The sequence below is a fragment of the Myotis daubentonii genome, chromosome 14 (genome assembly GCF_963259705.1).
Source record: "Myotis daubentonii chromosome 14, mMyoDau2.1, whole genome shotgun sequence".
Lineage (NCBI taxonomy): Eukaryota > Metazoa > Chordata > Mammalia > Chiroptera > Vespertilionidae > Myotis > Myotis daubentonii.
Genome location: NC_081853.1, coordinates 50,499,134 through 50,516,837, shown reverse-complemented (window position 1 = coordinate 50,516,837; position 17,704 = coordinate 50,499,134). Strand labels below are relative to the sequence as shown.

The 17,704-nt window shown below is 53.7% G+C and overlaps 1 protein-coding gene across 10 annotated transcripts in view; it reads right to left on the bottom strand.

Annotated features, from left to right (window-relative positions):
• Positions 1-17,704, bottom strand: part of ZDHHC3 (zinc finger DHHC-type palmitoyltransferase 3) — a 42,515-nt gene that overhangs the window by 11,799 nt on the left and 13,012 nt on the right. For 5 of the 10 annotated variants that reach the window (XM_059664344.1, XM_059664345.1, XM_059664346.1 and 2 more), the window contains 5 exons: positions 15,645-15,974; positions 7,812-7,936; positions 2,302-2,398; positions 1,679-1,760; positions 1,491-1,604 (listed from right to left, as the gene is read on the bottom strand). In XM_059664344.1, coding sequence (XP_059520327.1) covers positions 1,491-1,604; positions 1,679-1,760; positions 2,302-2,398; positions 7,812-7,936; positions 15,645-15,950 — 724 coding nt within the window. In that variant the 5' untranslated portion in view covers positions 15,951-15,974. The remainder of the gene's footprint in view (positions 1-1,490; positions 1,605-1,678; positions 1,761-2,301; positions 2,399-7,811; positions 7,937-15,644; positions 15,975-17,704) is intronic. The other 5 variants (XM_059664348.1, XM_059664352.1, XM_059664351.1 and 2 more) reach the window with 3 other exon arrangements.

Here is a 17,704-nt window from a genome sequence, read left to right as displayed (position 1 = left end):
CCTCACCCCGAGCCGCCAAGGCCACACCTGGATCCGGGGGCCTCGCTGATGCGGTCCTTTTAGAATGTTCACCAAGGAACCTGCGGTGGCCCCCAGCTGTGCAGGACCCTGACCTGCAGAAACCCCATCCCCACCCCCACCCCCACTCACTGACCACCTGGCTTGTGCTAGAACCGCGCTAGTCAGGAAAGCAGGGAGACAGGGTGCTATGGACAGAACTGTGTCCCTTAATTCCTGTCTTGAGCCCCAGCCCCCACTGTAGTGGGTTCGGAGACGGGCCTTTGGAAGACGAGGGTAGGTGAGGCCCTTACAGAGGAGACACCAGGGCGCTTGCTGTCCCCTCCCTGCCCTGGGAGGACTCAGGAGGAGGTGCCACCTGCCAACCAGGAGTTCCTGCCTCAGGAGCCCAACTGGTGGGCACCTCGCCCTGGACTTCCCAGTGCCAGAGCTGTGAGCAGTACATGTGTGAGCCGCCCAGTCTACGGTGCCGTTAGGGCAGCTCACAGGGGTTCTCTTCCACTAGATGAGGTCCAGCCAGAGTGCTGGGCAGGGCCAGGGAGAGAAGAGGGGGCGGGTGCAGACTGTGACACAGGGGAAACCTCTTAATATCTGGCTGGAGCTAGGGATACTGTCCTTTTCATAGCCTCATGAGCTGTTTTTTTTTTTTTTTAATGTGTTTTTTATTGATTTTAGAGATAGAGGAAGGGAGAGGGATAGAGAGAAACATGGATGACTACGAAACATCAATTGGCTGCCTCCTGCACGCCCCCTACTGGGGATCGAGCCCACAACCCGGCATGTGCCCTGACTGGGAATCTATGACCTCCTGAGCCACGCCAGGACCACTGAGCCACACTGGCCGGGCAGCCTCAGAGTCCTGAGAAACAATAACAGCAAGAAAATGCCCAAGAAGTCAGCATGTGCAGGAAGAGCAAAACTTCTAAAAGATGGTGAAATGAAAAAGGGAAAAACATTGAGGGAAAAACAGTAGAAATACGATGTTTCTGCTCAAGGCATTTGCTCACAGGTTGTGTGTGTGAAAGATCTAGCTCAGCAGGCGGCCTCTTAAATCTGTTAGCATCTAATCACTTTTTCTTATTTTTATTCTTTTAAATTTCATTTATTTTTTCAACATCTATATTTTCCCTCAGAATTTATATAATTTTCTGGTTGGAGCGCCTTCGTTGGCATTTACATTTAAATGGAATACTTCTAAAACAGCAAGAATTTGTCTACAACCTTAATGTCAATTGGTGATCAAACAGTTAAAAAGCAACCACCACAAAAAAACAAACAAATTAACAAAACATCTCCACATCCCAGGCAGGAAGTTGAAAATGAGTTTCTGCAAGATTGGAACGGGCGACCTTTGGATGGAGGGCTTTGGCCAAGGGCACGGAAACCCACTCCCGGGCCTCGCCTCCTGGCTTGGGCCTGCCCTCTCCCAGGCGCGCTCGGGCGGGCGGGGTCTGCCCAGCTCTCCACTTTACCTGTGGAACTGACTGTAAGGGGCTGCGTTTTCTCCTGAGAGATTCGGGCCTCTGCTGTTCCTTCCCTGGTCAGTCCGTGGGCTTGCAAGAGATCTAATAAATTGAGGGTGGCCCCTGGCACCACGATGGAAATAAGGAGCCCGCCTCTCATGTCCCCCACCCCGGAGGAGAGCCCTGACCACACTCACTTGTCCAGTCTTCTTCGAAGCAGTGTAGGAAGTGGAACCCCACCATGATGAGGGCGTGCAGGGAGATGAGAGCTATGTACATCTGCAATGAAAGCGGGGCAGGCGTCACCGTGCGAACCCCGCACGCAGGGAGGGCCAGGAGCAGGGCCAGAGGCACCCCCCACTGGTCCCCTCCCCCAGCCCCGGGTCTGAGGTAACAGCCACTCGCTGGGAGTGTGTGGACTGTGTGGACGAGAACAGTGCCCGTCACCAGGCGCGACCTGGGCTCCGGGTGGGCGGGGCTGCCTCGGGGTCGCTCTTCTCCTCACTGAGCATGAGGGTGCTGCCTGCCAATGGCCCTTCCAGCCCTGACACTAAACACACCCCGCCTACCTGCAGTCACCGCCAAGGCGGCTCCTTTAGCGACTCAGACTGGGCGCTGGCCCTCGCTTAGAGCTCACCAACTGGAGTCTGTTTTCTAGGAGCTCGGGCGAGCGCTCAGGAGCAGGTAGCCCTTGCTGAGCGAGGCTGGCAGAGGCGCTGTGCTGTTCGCAGCAGCAGGGAGCTGGCGAGTGCTGGGAACTTGGGGAAGCAAGTGCTCGGCTGGCTCCGGGAGGGTGGGGCAGACCCGGAAGGGGACTTACTGTAAACAGGACGAAGTACTTCTGGTTGTTCTCGCCCACGCAGTTATTGACCCAGGGACAGTGGTGGTCCATCTTCCGAATGCACCGCTTACACACACTGAAACAGCCCCGGGCGGAGCGTTAGGAGGGCCCTGGCAGGAGCCCCGGGAACACAGACCTGGCCTCCTGCTGGGTGTGGGCTGCAGGGGCTGCAGGTCAGTCACCCACCAAGGCCTCTCGTTTGACACACAGGGGATGGAACTGACGCGACACTGAGCTGAGAGTGTGGTTTAGTGAGAGGACAACATGAAGAAGCAGTTTCAACACTTGAGGAGGTGGGCTTACAGAAACAGAGCTCCCAATTCCCCAGAAAGACCCAAATCCAGAGGGTGGGGTGGAGCTTCCCAGGTGGGCGGAGCTTCCAGGGAGGGTGTGGCTGCGGGAAGGGAAAGCTGGAAGAGTTCAGAGCGGGGTCAAGTGCAGGTTCTCAGGGCAGCAGGAAGCACCCCCTCCAAGAGCTTTTCAGCTCCCAGATAACACCCACTTTGCCAAAAAAAAGCACAAAAGTCACTTAAGCTCAAGTGTTGATCGGATAATCTAATAAATTTGCAAATTACTAACTTGTGATTGGGATCACTTTTGGAAGGTTTCAAGCTTATTTGATAGCAAACACCCTCCCTACCCTTTTTGGACAAACCAAGTAATAACATGAAACAAGAGAACAGGCTAATGGGGGCTTGAAAGCAACTACTTTCCAAAGCTCAAGTTTAGAAAGACCCACTTGCCAATAGATGGGTTCATCAAGATTGTTCCCTTTTCACCGAAACCGGTTTGGCTCAGTGGATAGAGCGTCGGCCTGCGGACTGAAAGGTCCCAGGTTCGATTCGGCCAAGGACATGTACCTGGGTTGCGGGCACATCCCCAGTGGGAGATGTGCAGGAGGCAGCTGATCGATGTTTCTCTCTCATCGATGTTTCTAACTCTCTCTCTCTCTCCCTTCCCCTCTGTAAAAAAATCAATAAAATATATTTTTTTAAAAAGAAAAAGATTGTTCCCTTTTCAAATCATTAAAACAGGCTCCTTAACATTTATCTCAGGGGTATTATTTGTTCAAAACAGTTGGGCCGGGTCGGAGTGGCTCAGTGCTTGAGCGTCAACCATGAACCAAGAGGTCACTGTCAGGGCACATGCCCAGGCTGTGGGCTCGATCCCTAGTAGAGGCTGTGCAGGAGGTAGCCAATACAGGATGTTCTCTCTCATCGATGTTTCTCTCTCTATATCCTTCTCTCTAAAAAAGAAAAATATATCAATAAAAACATATTTTAAAAAACACAGTTGGAATTACTATAAATACAACCTCAGAAATAATACGATTCCTTTCTTGAAAGTCCCTCAGTTCACACCAGCTTTTCTTCCCACCAGTTTCCATAACTAACTTTGTCTCCGGCTCTTACAGTGCACAGTGGGCTGTGGTGGGTGGACCATGCAGGAAGGGTTGGCCTCGGGGAGCTGCTCGGAAAAGAAGGGCTACATCGGTCCACATGGGGGTGCCGTTTGCGCAGGTCTGGCTGAGGGCACGGAAGGTGCAGGAGGGACTCTGGATGTGGAGGTGAGCAGAGCCTCCTGGCCAGGAGCCCAGCCCCAGCTCCACTGCGAGGCCACACGCTGAGCTGCAGGCCCCACCCCAGGGAGGAGATGTGGCCTTTTGATAGCGTGAGCTCTGGGGCCAGGCAGACCTGGCTAACCTCTGGGCCCCGGCTCCCCATCCACAGGAAGCCCTGACAAAAGGAAGAAGCGGGGCCAGGCACTGGGCCTGGCTCAGCCGAGCGCCGCAGTCATTCTGGCCTCCACCCTGTTCCCTACAACTGCAAAGGGTCTTTCTAGCATCAGAAAGGGGTGCATCTCAGAGATGCTGGGCCAGCTCCAGCATCCCCCTGGGCCAGAAGGGCAGGGGAGAAAGGCGGGCATGAGGGCAGGGAGGAAGTGAAGAGAAAGTCAGGTACCAGCACCCCATTACCTGTTCTCTCTGCATGGTGTTACCAAGTTAAAAAAGGTAAGAGCCCCGGCCAGGTGGCTCAGCTGGTGGGAGCGTCCCGCACACCAAAAGGCTGGGGTTCAGTTCCCAGTCAGGGCACGAACGGGAGGCAACCGATCAATGTCTCTCTCTCACATCCATGTTTCTCTTTCTCTTAAAAAAAATCAATAAAGCGTATCCTCGGGTGAGGATTAAACAAACACATGAACAATACATACGGGGTGGGCAAAGGTAGGTTTACAGTTGTGAGTTCATGAAACAGTTTATTCTTGTATTATTTATTAATGAATATATTGTTTATTTGTATTACAACTGTAAACACTCTGTCCACCCTGTATTTCAATGGGTAGCACTTGTTCCTGATACAAATTCTAAAAGTACAGACAAGCAGACAGTGAGGAGTGATGCCCCTGCATCCTGGGCCTCAGCCACCAGGCCCCATACCCCTCCCCCACGGAGCCACCAGGCCCCACACCCCTCCCCCACGGAGCCATTACTCAGAGCCCATTTCTTGCATATCCTTCTGGGACAACCAGCTCTAGGGGTTCTTAGCCCGCCGCTGTCTGGGGAAGAAACTCCTGAGGGTGCTTCCCTCCCCCATCCCCCATCCCCCATCCCCCATCCCCCATCCCCCATCGCTAGGATCCTGAGCAGTTTCTCTTCCGTCGCACTTATTTCCGAGAGGGCTTTGAGTGGGCTCTGGGCAGTGTTTGCTCAGCAGCAGAAGTCCCGCTGGCTGCAGCCTCTGGAAGCTGCCCAAGCGCTGACACGAGCTCTGTGGGCACCCGGGCTTTGTTCCCGCCTCTGCAGAGGCCGGCGCGCACCGGGAAGCCGGCTTCACGGGCCCACGTCTCACCAGGCAGCCACATTAGAAAGCTCCTCACCCTTCAGGGAGCAGGGAGTCCGGCCCCTGAGGCTGCACAACTTGGTCCAGAGTGCGGGTCTGTGTTTGCTGTTTGCAAGGACACGAAATGCCAAGGAGGCCCCTCTCCCTGAGCTCATGGAGGGGGGTGTTCAGAAGCAGGCTCTGGGCCAGGTGGTGGTGGTGTGTGTGTGTGTGCCAGGGGTGGGGTGGGGGGGATCCAGCTAGGCTGGTGGCTGGAGGCACTGTGCAGAGGCCAATCCCCTCACAGCTCACAAATTGCCCAGCCTGAATGGGTCTGGACTGGGGCCTGAGAGTCCCGAGGGCAAGGCCTGGAGGTGGGTCCTTGAGGAGGTGGGTGAAGGAGCCCCCAGGCCCAGGTGGTGACTGCCCACATTCTGCGGGGCTTCCTTGGAACTCAGCCCCAGAGCTGGCTGAGGCCCTCCTGACGGCCTGGTGCTGGCCCACCATGGAGACAGCGTGTCCATGAGGGCCCGTGTCTCCCCACAGCGGCACGCACCAGGCGGCACCACAGTGGACAGGTGCACCTGCCAGCCTGGGGGGAGGCCCTGGGTCATGGCCATGTCTAATCCACCCTCACAGCCCAGAGCCCAGCCCAGGCCCCGAGGAGCAGGGGTGGCTGAGTGAAGGCTCCGACTGTGGACGGGGAGAGAGCGAGGCTGGAAACGGCTTCAGCGTAGACTGGCTGCCCCAGGAAAGAGAAAAGGACACGGCCAGAGGCACCACGTGGGCCAGGTGTGTTTTTTCCCTCACCCCTCGTTCGCTACAATGAGAAGTATAAGCACAAAGGCACCTCCCACGCCCTGTCCCGCTCAGAAAGTTCTGGGTAAGTCGGTGGGGAGAACACTGCTCTCAGGCCCCGCTCTGGGCTCTGGGCTCTGGGCAAGGAAACCTGGCTTCTCCAAACCGCCTGCAGCCAGCCCTCACGTCTCAGGGCTGAGACCAGGTCTACACAGAAAATGCTGTGAAGACAACACGCAGCTGCATCACCACGAGGAAGACGGAGCAAGGAGCTGGCAGGCGCCCTACGCAGTCCTCGACCAGCTCAGCCTCAGCGTGCCTACGGGGCCGGCAGGGGGAGCGGCTTTGCCAGGGCCGGAGGTCTCCACCGCCTGTCCAAGAACCTAACGCATCACACTGACGCCTGGCCATCCCCTTTACCGTGGACGGCTCCCTCCGCAGAATTCCCTCCTGCTTCCGGTTCCCCACCAGGACAAGCAGCCTGGGGTTCCACGTGCCTCTGCTCAGAGGGAACACCACGCGTGCACCGGGCTGGAGGGAACACCCACAGGCCCAAGTTCAGGAGTATCGGTGGTGGCCACAGAGCTAGAGGATGGAGTTTTCAATTCCATGGGACCTACGGGGAGGGGGAACTGAACAGCTGGGCACAAGCACCTTGCCTGAGCGGGCAAGGCTGACACCAGCTTCTCTCACGAGGCAGCAGGCCTCTGGCTCGACCAGTCACAGCCCAACCCGCCCGTGTGCTGGGATTCTGCTTATTCAAAACTGTGGTCCCCGACGGCGTGGGCACCACAAAGGAGCAGTTGTCAGGACACATTTCCTGAGTCAGGAGCAGGCGGCACACGGGCACCTCCCCCGAGTTCATCTGAGCCAGCAGCCCCCGTTTTGCTGGCTGACGTGTTTACTAGCTTTCAGGAATACCCCCCTCGGTCCTGGGAGAGAGGGAGGAGGCGGCAGGAAAATGCCGGGCTCAGGGAAGAACGAGAAAACCACTTCACCTCACTCAGGGAGTCATTTCTCTGAGAGTGAGTGTGAGGACGGAGGTCAGGTGACTGGCAGGAGACGTGGGCTGAGGCGCCGGGACACAGCCAGTGCCCAGCAACTGCCTGGGGGCCCAGAACGCTGGAGGCTGCGCTCTCCCCCGAGAGGGGGGCAGTGAGACCCCACAGAAATGCCCCTCACAGTTGCTCGCATCCCCGACAGGCAAGGATGACCTCCCGCCATCAGGAGCTAGTTCATCCCCTGAAAGCTCCCCAGTCTAAAAAAGGGACCAAGCGCCATGTCTGTATTGCTGTAATTTAGCATTTAAAGTTCCCTTGGAATGATAAGAGTGCAATTTTTAGCTGGATGTCATCAAAGAAATCTGAAAACCAAAAGGGCAAAATCATCATAGATGAGAAGGGCAATGGTTTATGGGCTGAATCCCACAATGTCATAGCCTCTTGAAGTTTCGTTTTAAAGAAAATCCTTCAATCAGGGCGACGCTTCATTTCCCTGTAAACTGCAGGGCCCACCTCTTAAATGGGTCAAGGACTAGACGTGCACAGAGTGACTTTCTACAGCCTTTCTCGGGGGGCCTTTACTGAGTAGCAAGGCTGTGAGGAGGAAGAGCAGGAATCTCCTGGATTTTACAGACTCGGAAACAGAGGCGGACTCAAGGGCTGCCCAGGGTCCCAGGTCAGGTGTGGCAGAGCCGAGTCTTGAGACAGGTGTCCTGAGCCAAAATCACATGCCCTTTCCCTTCTGGTGAGCTCCCGAGGCTCCAGAGGGAGACTCGGGGTCACTCGGCGCCCAGAGCAGGGCACGTCCTGTTGCTGATGGCCCCGTGGGGGAGCGTGTGCGCATGAGTGTGTGTGTGCGGCACGTGTGTACCTGCAGTGGTGCGCTCGGTCGGGCTTGATGCTGCAGCACTTGGGACACTTGTACACCACCTGGCCGGGCTTCAGTTGTAAACTCTCGATGAATTCTTTAGTGGCATTTCCTTTGGGCACTGCCCCCTGTAAGAAGGAGGAAAGGCGTCAGGGTTGGCTAAGGGTTCCAGCATCCCACAGTGGGCACAGTTATTTCAAAGGAGCCATTGCACACACAGGGACGGGCCGTTTTCATCCTGACACGTGGACTCTGTTAAGAATTACACAGGATGGAGCAGGTGCACCCCAACATGTGGACTCTGTATTCAGAATTATGCCAACACCAATGAGTATACATTGACATTTTTCCCCAGGAATTGCCAAAAAGTGAACACATGGGTGCTCATCATCGCATCATTTCATACCCTTTCAACTGTCTGAAGTATTTCTCATTAATAATTTTTCTAAAAGTTAAAAAAGTAGTAGGAAAAAAAATCTGGTCTGCAAAATGCAGTCAGATGCCAGAAAAGCCTATAACAGAAATTTTAAAAAGCAAACAAACTGTGGTAGGCAAGGACTGCATGGTATGTACAACGCTAGTCAGATATAGTTTCACATTAAATATGCCATAAAGCACACAGCTACTGACACGGGAAACGCCCGTGATAGATTGTTAACGGGAAAGCAGACTTCCAAACAGTACATCCTATCTAATAAAAGAGAAACATGGTAATTGGCGTACGACCGCTACCCTTCCCATTGGTTAATCAGCAAGATATGCAAATTAACTGCCAGCCAAGATGTTGGCCGGCAGCCAGGCAGCTTAAACTGAACACGAGGCTTGCTTGCTTCAGTGATGGAGGACTGCAACATTCCCCGCCTGCGTTGCCGGCCTCTGAGCTTGCAGTTTAAAAAACATTGTAACAAATATAGAAGCTAAACAAAACCCCAGAAACCAGCTTTCAGCGAGCCGGGATCTCAGAGCTGGAGTTGATACAGAGTTTCGATTATAGAACCCAAACAAACCAGATACCTGCTTTCAGCAGCTGAGGCCTCAGAGCTGGAGCCAAGCCTCAGAGCTAAAGCTGGCCCAGAATAAAAAGAAAAAAAAAAGAAAAAAAGGAGCAGTTGGGAGCTTCAGTCCCAGCCTGAAAACAGCCCTCAGCCCCTCACCCAGACTGGCCAGGCACCCCAGTGGGGACCCCCACCCTGAAGGGTGTGTGACCAGCTGCAAACAGCTATCATCCCCTCATCCAGGCTGGCAAGGCACCCCAGTGGGGCCCCCCACCCTGATCCAGGACACCCTTCAGGGCAAACCAGCTGGCCCCACCCATGCACCAGGCCTCTATCCTATATAGTAAAAGGGTAATATGCCTCCCAGCACCGGGATCAGCGCAGCTGAGAGGCCTCCCAGCACCGGGATCAGCATGACAGGGGGCAGCGCCCAAACCCCCTGATCGCCCTGCAGCTGTGTGTGTGTGACAGGGGCGGGCCCACAACCTCCCTATCTGCCCTGCTCTGTTCGTGACAGGGGAAGGCGCCCCAACCCCCTGATCGGCCCTGCTCTGTGCGTGACAGGGGGCAGCGCCCCAACCCCCTGATTGGCCCTGCTCTGTTCATGACAGGGGGTGGCGCCACAACCTCCCCATCGACCCTGCCTTGAGTGTGACAGGGGGCGGTGCCCCAACCCCCCAATCGGCCCTACCCTGAGCGTGACTGAGGGTGGCATCGCAACCTCTCAATCCGCCCTGTTCTGTGCGTGACAGGGGGCGGCGCCCCAAATCCCCAATTGGCCCTGCTCTGAGCCCGACCAGGGGCTGCACCTAGGGATTGGGCCTGCCCTCTGCCACCCGGGAGCAGGCCTAAGCCAGCAGGTCGTTATCTCCCGAGGGGTCCCAGACGGGGAGAGGGCACAGGCCGGGCTGAGGTACCCGCCCTTCCCCACCGAGTGCACAAATTTTTGTGCACCGGGCCTCTAGTAGACTATAAGCCCGTTTTGGCAAAGATTTTCTAGATACATACATAAAAAGACAAAGATACACACAAAAGTATTAATGGTTATCCAACATAGTAGAATCACAAGAACATCTTCTTTTCTTGACCATCTTTCTGAATGTTCTATTATAAGCATGTGACTTTTGCAATTAAAAAAGCTCATTAAACATACAAGCAAAAAAATACACCTCAGGAAGGAGCTACCTGGAAGAGGACTATGACCCACTTTCCTGAGGTTTGTTACCACAGTGTTGAGACCGCTGAGGGTCCTTAAGGCATCAGTGGAGGGTCGGGGTCTGGAAGTCTGACTCACAGGGAAGGTGGCGCCCAACCACCCAGACAGCAGAGGACACGGGCCATAAACCAACCAACAAGAGAACAAACAAACAACAACACTAAGCTATACACCTGAAACCAATACAAAATGAAAATCAAACAAAACAAAGAACTCCGAAATGTTCTGTGAAGGTACAATCTACTCATTACACAGAATGGAGATGAACAGGGAAATCTCTAGAGCAGTGGTTCTCAACCTTCCTAATGCCGCGACCCTTTATTAATAATATAGTTCCTCGTGTTGTGGTGACCCCCAATTTCATTGTTACAAATTGAACATAATTAAAGCATAGTGATTAATCACAAAAACAATATGTAATTATATATGTGTTTTCCGATGGTCTTAGGCGACCCCTGGGAAAGGGTTGTTCAACCCCCAAAGGGGTCGCGACCCACAGGTTGAGAACCGCTGCTCTAGAGCCATTTCCTGCCCCAGAGTCCTGGGAGGCCACCACAACCCAGACTTCTTACCAGTGGCCCCAGGCCACACCCAGTCAGAACCCATCTCAGGGCCTTTGTGCTCGCTTGTACTTGTCTTGTAACAACTACCATTTAACTACACCCTAATCCTGGAGGACGATGTCTTCCAACTTGCAGCCCAGGCGCAGGTATTAATAAACCCAAGCTGAACAGTAATGATGATACAACAGACACTTAGTGCTTACGTGTAGGCACAGTTCCGGGTGCTTTGCTGTATTTTGCCAGTTAATTCTGACAACAGACCTATGAGGTAGAGACCATGCTATTCCTCACTGCAGAGATGAGGTAACTAAAGCAGAGAAGCTAAGCAAGTTCCCAGGATCAGATGGCTAAGAAGTGGCAGAAGAGGATTAGACTTAGCCATCCGCGTCTAGAACCTACCCTCCATCAGAAGGCAACATGTGTTTGTCAGATGTTTCTATTAAATGATTTGAAGAGGCCCTGATGCCATCCTATCATTCTCCTGCCAACACTGTATCAACACACTCACTGTGATGGAAACAGCCTAGGATAAGGCCTGCTTCAGGACGCAGCTAGGACGGCAGGAAATGCAAGAAGGACACAATGCAAAGCCATGGAGACGGGTTCTGAAGCAACACCAATGGTTCAAGGACTCAACCGTCCCATTCATTTCAAGCAACAAGGACGAAGCCTGCATACATTGTTTCAGGGGCCATGGGATGGAGGCGTGCGCACACCTGCTGGGCTAAGCAGAAACTCTCTGAGCTCCAACAGGCCTGTGCCCAAGGCCACCTGGCTCCTCCACAGGTGCAGAAAGTAGGTAATCCCCACCTGGTCACGCTCCTCTCCCTGGAGCCAGAAGGCTTTCGGTTGGCATTGATAAGTTGCTCAGAGGCAGGTATGAGAAGGTGCGGAGCATGAGTGAGAGCAAAGCACCCCACTCAAATGAACCCCGAGGCAAGTCCCCTGACCCTACACAGGGAATGTGGCAATACCTTTGGGCAAGATGGGCACAGCCCTTCTATAGCAGAACCTGGTCGGGCGGACCCAGTGTCAGTCCTCTTCTGTGTTCCCTGCTACTGGCCCCAGGAAATAGCCGCTACCTGAGTCTTCCCCAAGAATCGGTGACCTGCAGGGGTCAGAGACTGTCAAGTGCAGTCTGTTTACAGCAAGGAATCCACTAGGGGGGACAGAAGGGGAGGAGGAAGAGGAGGGGTGGCGGCAGGTAGGCAGGCGGATTCCCTTTTCCTGAGCAATGTGGTTAAATCGAATGGCTTTATAGTCCTCCTTGACTCAATTTACTCCTTGAGATAACTTACAATGAGGTTAATAAATTATTAGGTCCAAAGAATGGAAGAGTACAAAACAATGCTGATCATAAGGATGGACACAATTGCGTGGTTGTCTAGTGCTTGGCTTTGAGCTTCCTGGCAGTCGGGGCAAAAGGAAAGCTTTAAGCTGGGAGACGGACACTTTCCCAGAGCTCAATTTAAAGGGAGTCAGTCCCTCAGGAGTTCACAGGACAAGAAATTAAAATGTACTTGTAACTGGGAAAGAAAATGTGGTGAGACTGGGAGAGGGAAGGAAGGAGAGAGGGGAACCGAGACAAGCGTTTCTGAGTCCAGGCTGCCTGGGCAGGTGGAGCCACTCTAGACTTGAGTGTTTCAGGAACACGGAGAGCTGCTTTGATGACATTACACAACCTGAGTGGGCAAGGAGGCACCTGACATCAAACGCCAGTCTGACTCGTTCCTGCCCACGCTCAAGCCACCTCCAGACCAGCCCCCTGCCCAGTGAGGCACCTGCCCCTCCGTGTCTGTCCCCTTCCCTCTCTTTACAGGCCTATCCCTTTCACCCCCTCCCTCAAATGGATAAATTTCTTGTGAGTCAATTCCCTTTTCTCCTCAAGCTCTATGTGGGCTCATTTACTAAATGCTCACTAAATGGTCCAGAAAATGTGGCTGCAATTGTTTTGATGTTACATTTGGAAAAAGAATCTCAAAGCTGAAAGTGATACAGTAACCATCTTGGGGAGACTATAAGATCTTTTTTTTTTCCTTTTAAAATAGTAATAGTAATAAGCCAAATCATATACAATGTATACATTGTCATACATTGTTTATAACCTTAGGTGTAACTTTTTCTGAAAGTTATAGGCAACATGAATCCTTGAGATACAAACACTATAATCTTATTAGGGAACTTAGAACCATACAGAGGCTCCTTTCTAAAAATAGACTCCCCCTTTGGTGTTAATGAGGCTGCAGGCATTGATGAGAAAGCGGGAAGTGATCTGCTTTCTGTGTGGGATCTGGGCCCCAACTCTGCTCCTGGGAAGCTCAGGGTGCCCCAGGGGCTCCCACCGCTGCAGCTCCCCCCTCTGTTTCCATACTGAGTTTTGCATAAGATGTCATGTGCTGGGAAGGCATAGGCAGGTGGCAGCATGAAAACCCGTGATGAGCCTGAGACGCAGCCTGTCTGTAGGACATGCTTTGAGTTGCTCCCTTTACAATAGTAGATACTTGACAGATGCTTCATAGTTTTGCCCAGTTTTCTTTGGAGCCACCAGCAAAACACTCCCATGAGAAGCTGGCTGGAGTTTGGGATTCAGACTATGGCTCCCATTCATTAGGGATTGGAAGACCAGCAACATACCACAGTGAGGATCATTCTCTCCCACCTCCAACTGCAAAGGGGCCGGACTGAGGAGGCCCCTGGAGACAATTCGGGGGTAAAAGAACACACACATGTGAGGGCAGCAGGAATGCCAGGGCCAAAGCCTCCCCCCCCCCCCAACCTCCAGTTCCCCGATTCACACACCTTCTAGAAACCAATGACCTTTGCACTCCACTCTGGTCCTGCCCCTCCACCAGCCCCAGACCTGGCTATCTACTGCCTATCTGGCATCTCTGCTTACATGTAATATAGACACAGTTTGGCCAGAACAAAAGCCTTGCTTTCTCTTCCTAAATCTATTCTCCCAGACTCTCCCCGTTCAATAAATGGCACCAGCAATCAATCCCCTGGCTGCTCAAGCCAAGACGACTCTGGAAGGCACACCCTTTGATCTCTTTCCATTCTGTCAGCTCTTCTGAATGGCGGTTTTCAGACCTGGCTGAAACCGAGGGACTCCTGGGAGCTTTAAAGCATCCCAATACCCAGGGCCCCGCCTCAGACCAATTAGAGGGGACTCTCTGGGGGCGGGGCCAGGCATCAGTACCTTTAAAAGCTCCCCAAGGGATTCTAATGTACGGCCGGCTGGGCTTGAGAATCGGTGGCTTAAAATATATTCCAAACCCAACAGCTCCTCTCCAGCTTCACTGTTCCCACCTTGGTCTGAGCCACACGCCTTGTGTGGACCACAGCAATGCCTCTTATCTTCCTGCTTTTACTTATCGCCACCCAAACCCCCATCCCAAGCACAACACCTGCTCCCATCATGCCTTTCTGATGGCTCCCACGGCATGTAGAACGCAGACCAGAGGCCTCAGGAGGCCCACAGGCCTGCAGGATCTGCGTCTGCAGCTTTTCTATCTCATCTACCCCCTCTTGCTCCCACTCACTTCGCTTCAGCCACCCGGGACTTCCTCCCGTTTCTCCTCTTCCTGAAGGCTCTGCCCTAAGATCTTCATTTGCCTGACTGGCAACTTCACGTCACTCAGGTCTCAGCTCAAATGGCCCTGCCTCGGGGAGGCATTCAGACCACCTTGATCTAAAGTAGTCCCCCTTCACCTCATAAAAGTCACCACCACATCACCCCGTCACTGTTTCATGGCCTTTACAGCACCCGTCCCTTTCTGAAATCACCTCGTCAATCACGTTCTTACTGCCTGACCCCTCTGAGGATGTGAGCGTCAGGAGAGCAGCGATTTTGGTCTGTCTTGCTCACAGCTGTCTCCATTGCTCAGAATGGAACCTCTCTCATAGTAAACCTCTCACTCGATAAACATGCCGTTCATTTTATTCCATCCTCGGTGCACCCTGGTCTCCTCCTCACTGCTGCCAGAGTGATCCTTGTAAAATGACAACTGATCTCGTCACTCTTTCGTTTAACACCCTCAGGGGCTCGAGGCCGCTCCTCACATCCCACACCGGCCCTACATCTTAGGCTCCGCCCACACTGCCAACCCAGACCCACTCTCTACCAGGCCCCGGCCTGCCGGTGTGCCATCTCCCCAGACACGTGTGTAAGAGGAGGGGCCGTCTGGACCGGCTGCTGACATGTAACTGAGCTGGGAGAGCACTTTCCTTTGGGGCAGATTAACAATCCACCACCTGGACCAGCAGGAACTGGAGCCCTTGGGGAAGGGAGCCAGCTCAGGACCCAGCATCTTTACTGAGCGCTCCCTGGAGCACACAGAATGGAAATCTGCGTGACCACCGCCACCTTCACGAGGAGTACTTTCCCTTTCGTAATTTAAACACACTGGTCCCACATACGGCAACAATTAAGCCTTGGGAGGAGGTCTTTATCCAACAACACACCCTAGCTTTCCCCACGCGACAGTGAACAGGAAGGGAGGATTTAGTCCAGGGTGCACAGCTTGGTATATTTACGTCGTCGTCGGGGAGGGCACCGCTGCTTTGCTCACGGACGTTCACCAGGAGGCACTTGCTGTGGCCTGAAACAGGCCTGTCCAGCTTCCCAGGAAAAGATGGGCCTCACCCAAAGTGAAGGCCATTCCGGGCACATTGCTGGAACTGGATACGGCTTTAATTTCAAGCTCCCGTCCTGTCTTTGCTGCAAAGCCCTGTCCTGACCCATCTCCCAGCATGCTTATGCTCCCAGGTTTGATGGCTATGTGACTCACCTTTCTCACTAGAGGCTAGACTTCTCCCAGAACAAACCCTGCCCCAGCCGGTCCCAGCAACATACACACCAGTGTGCAGACAGTACCATTCACCCAGGCAGGCAGGCAGTGCGGACCGTGCTTCTTCAGTGGGGCCTGTGTCCACTTCCCCAGCCCAGCCCTGGCCCTCCTGCTCTCCACATTCCCGAGGCCGGGCAGCATGCAGGCTGTGGCCACACCAGGGCCGGAGGAGGAGAGTGTGGGCTGGTCAAAACAAGCCCAGACATACTCACGGGGTCCGTCAGCATGGCCCGGCAGTGGGAGGCCAGGGCCAAGAAGGCCAGCAGGTTGAACAGAATTCCATTGATGATGCTGTACACGTAGTCTCGGGATGGAATCAGCATGACAAAGAGGACCACAAACTCCGCATAGAGGACCAGAAACCAGGTGACAATGGCACAGGCGATGCCGCAGCCGTCGCGGATAAACCACATGGTTCCCGCAGGACCAGGGTAGGGAGGTGGGGCACACTTCTCCGGCTGGAGGTATTCTGGCTTCCGCTCAATGTCTCGGAAGTGGTGGGTGGGGATAAGCATCATAAGCTATTCTGTCCATACTGGCATCTGGAAGAGAGAAGACCCAGACATTTGGTGTCGTCTTGTCATCAAGCAGATTGGACCAAATGACCTTTCCAAGTGAGCAGGAGTGTCTATGTGGGGTGGGGCTAAAGGTGTACTTACAACTGTAAACCTATTTTTACCCCACCCTGTAAATAACTGATCCACCCCAACTCCTGCTTCCCTGCAGAAGAGCACGGTGCAACAGAGACGATCAGTTACAACCACATCGCCCCACCCACGCCTGTGGCAGCGTAACCCGCCGTCATCTGCAGCCTGAGGGTCATCTTGCCATACCCTGTGTGCTCCATCAAAGTGCTCTTCAGTGATCATAAATGGTGTGGTTTTCAGTTAGAGCAATGCTCATGTTTAGATGCTTCCAGTGACTGAATTATGCCCACTGAATATTCAGAGCAGACGCCTGTAGCCTACCCTGGTGGGTGCTCATTCTTGACTGCAGATAAGGCAACAGCTCGACTAAACTAGTGCTACAGTTCACATTGTGGTTTTGCTGAGGGACAGGCCCTTCCACATGAAAATCTCCCAGGTAACTGGCTACTTCCTGTCGTAAGCACAATACCCATCCGTTTACTTAGAAGGATTAGAGTCATTACCAGGAACAGCAGTTACTGGAGTATGTTAGGTAACCATGTCCTCAGGGGGAACGGGATTCAAGGGCTTGCCACCGCACACCAAGTGGCCTGTTCAGACCATTGTCACTGCGGCATCTCCTCCATAAGGTTCTTTGTTTTCCTCCCCATTCCTGGCTGCGGTCACTATGTGCCTAGAGTTACCAGTCCTCCCAACATATCCTCTATTTACTGCTGCTAACTGGCTGCGGGCTGGAAAGCAGGTGAAGTGAAGTCTTGTCGGATTCGTTTGTGCAAGAAGGGGACTCCGGCTGGGCAGTAGGCCTTTAGGGCACACCCGCTAGGCTCTCCCACCATTCGGTGGCTGTGGGCTGGAAGCCCCGTCCTTCCATTAGCCCGGTGCCTGCACACAGCAGCCTCTCACTACATGTGTCCATCACACATGTGCATGAGCAAGGTGTGTGAGCTCTTTGAGCCCAGGCCCACCTCCTGGAGGCTTCGTCTGCTAACTCTAGGGATGGTGGAGGTGCACCAAGTAGGACCATGAAGTAGGTAACCAGAATGTTCCGCCCTTGAACCATGTGGGACCAGAGTGCACTAGGAGCTCTGTTTCCGCGTCACCCCTCATTGGTGAGTGAGAACCTGTGATCCGGGAAAGCGCCCAGCCAAGGGCACACCTGGCAGAGCTGCACTGAGTGTTGAACTGAAGGACAGATTCCAACCCACACTTTACTTTCAAAACATTCCAATCAAAACCAATCAAGGCACACTGCTGTAAAAAGTTTACTTAACCCCCAGGCCTCCAAAGGCAACGGACGTAGCTCTTCAATACGATGTTTCTTAAATTAGCCAAATAAAAATCTGAGAAATATGGGGGTGGGGGGTGGGGGGGAAGCCCACCTTGAAACAAATTGTACACGTTCCCTTCACTCTGCCCCAACAACAGAAAAGGCAAAGCTTCACCTCCTTTCCTCCCATCCTTGGGGTTGAGGGATGGTTCCTTGCCAAGGACCATTCCCCACGGGGCCCTGCTCAGAACTGGCTGCTCAGGCCTCTGGGGCAGGCACACAAGGAGGCTGGTGCACCCCAGGACCCACAATACCACCGCTGCCAGCTCTCCTACCCTCAGGGGGCAGCCCTCGCCAG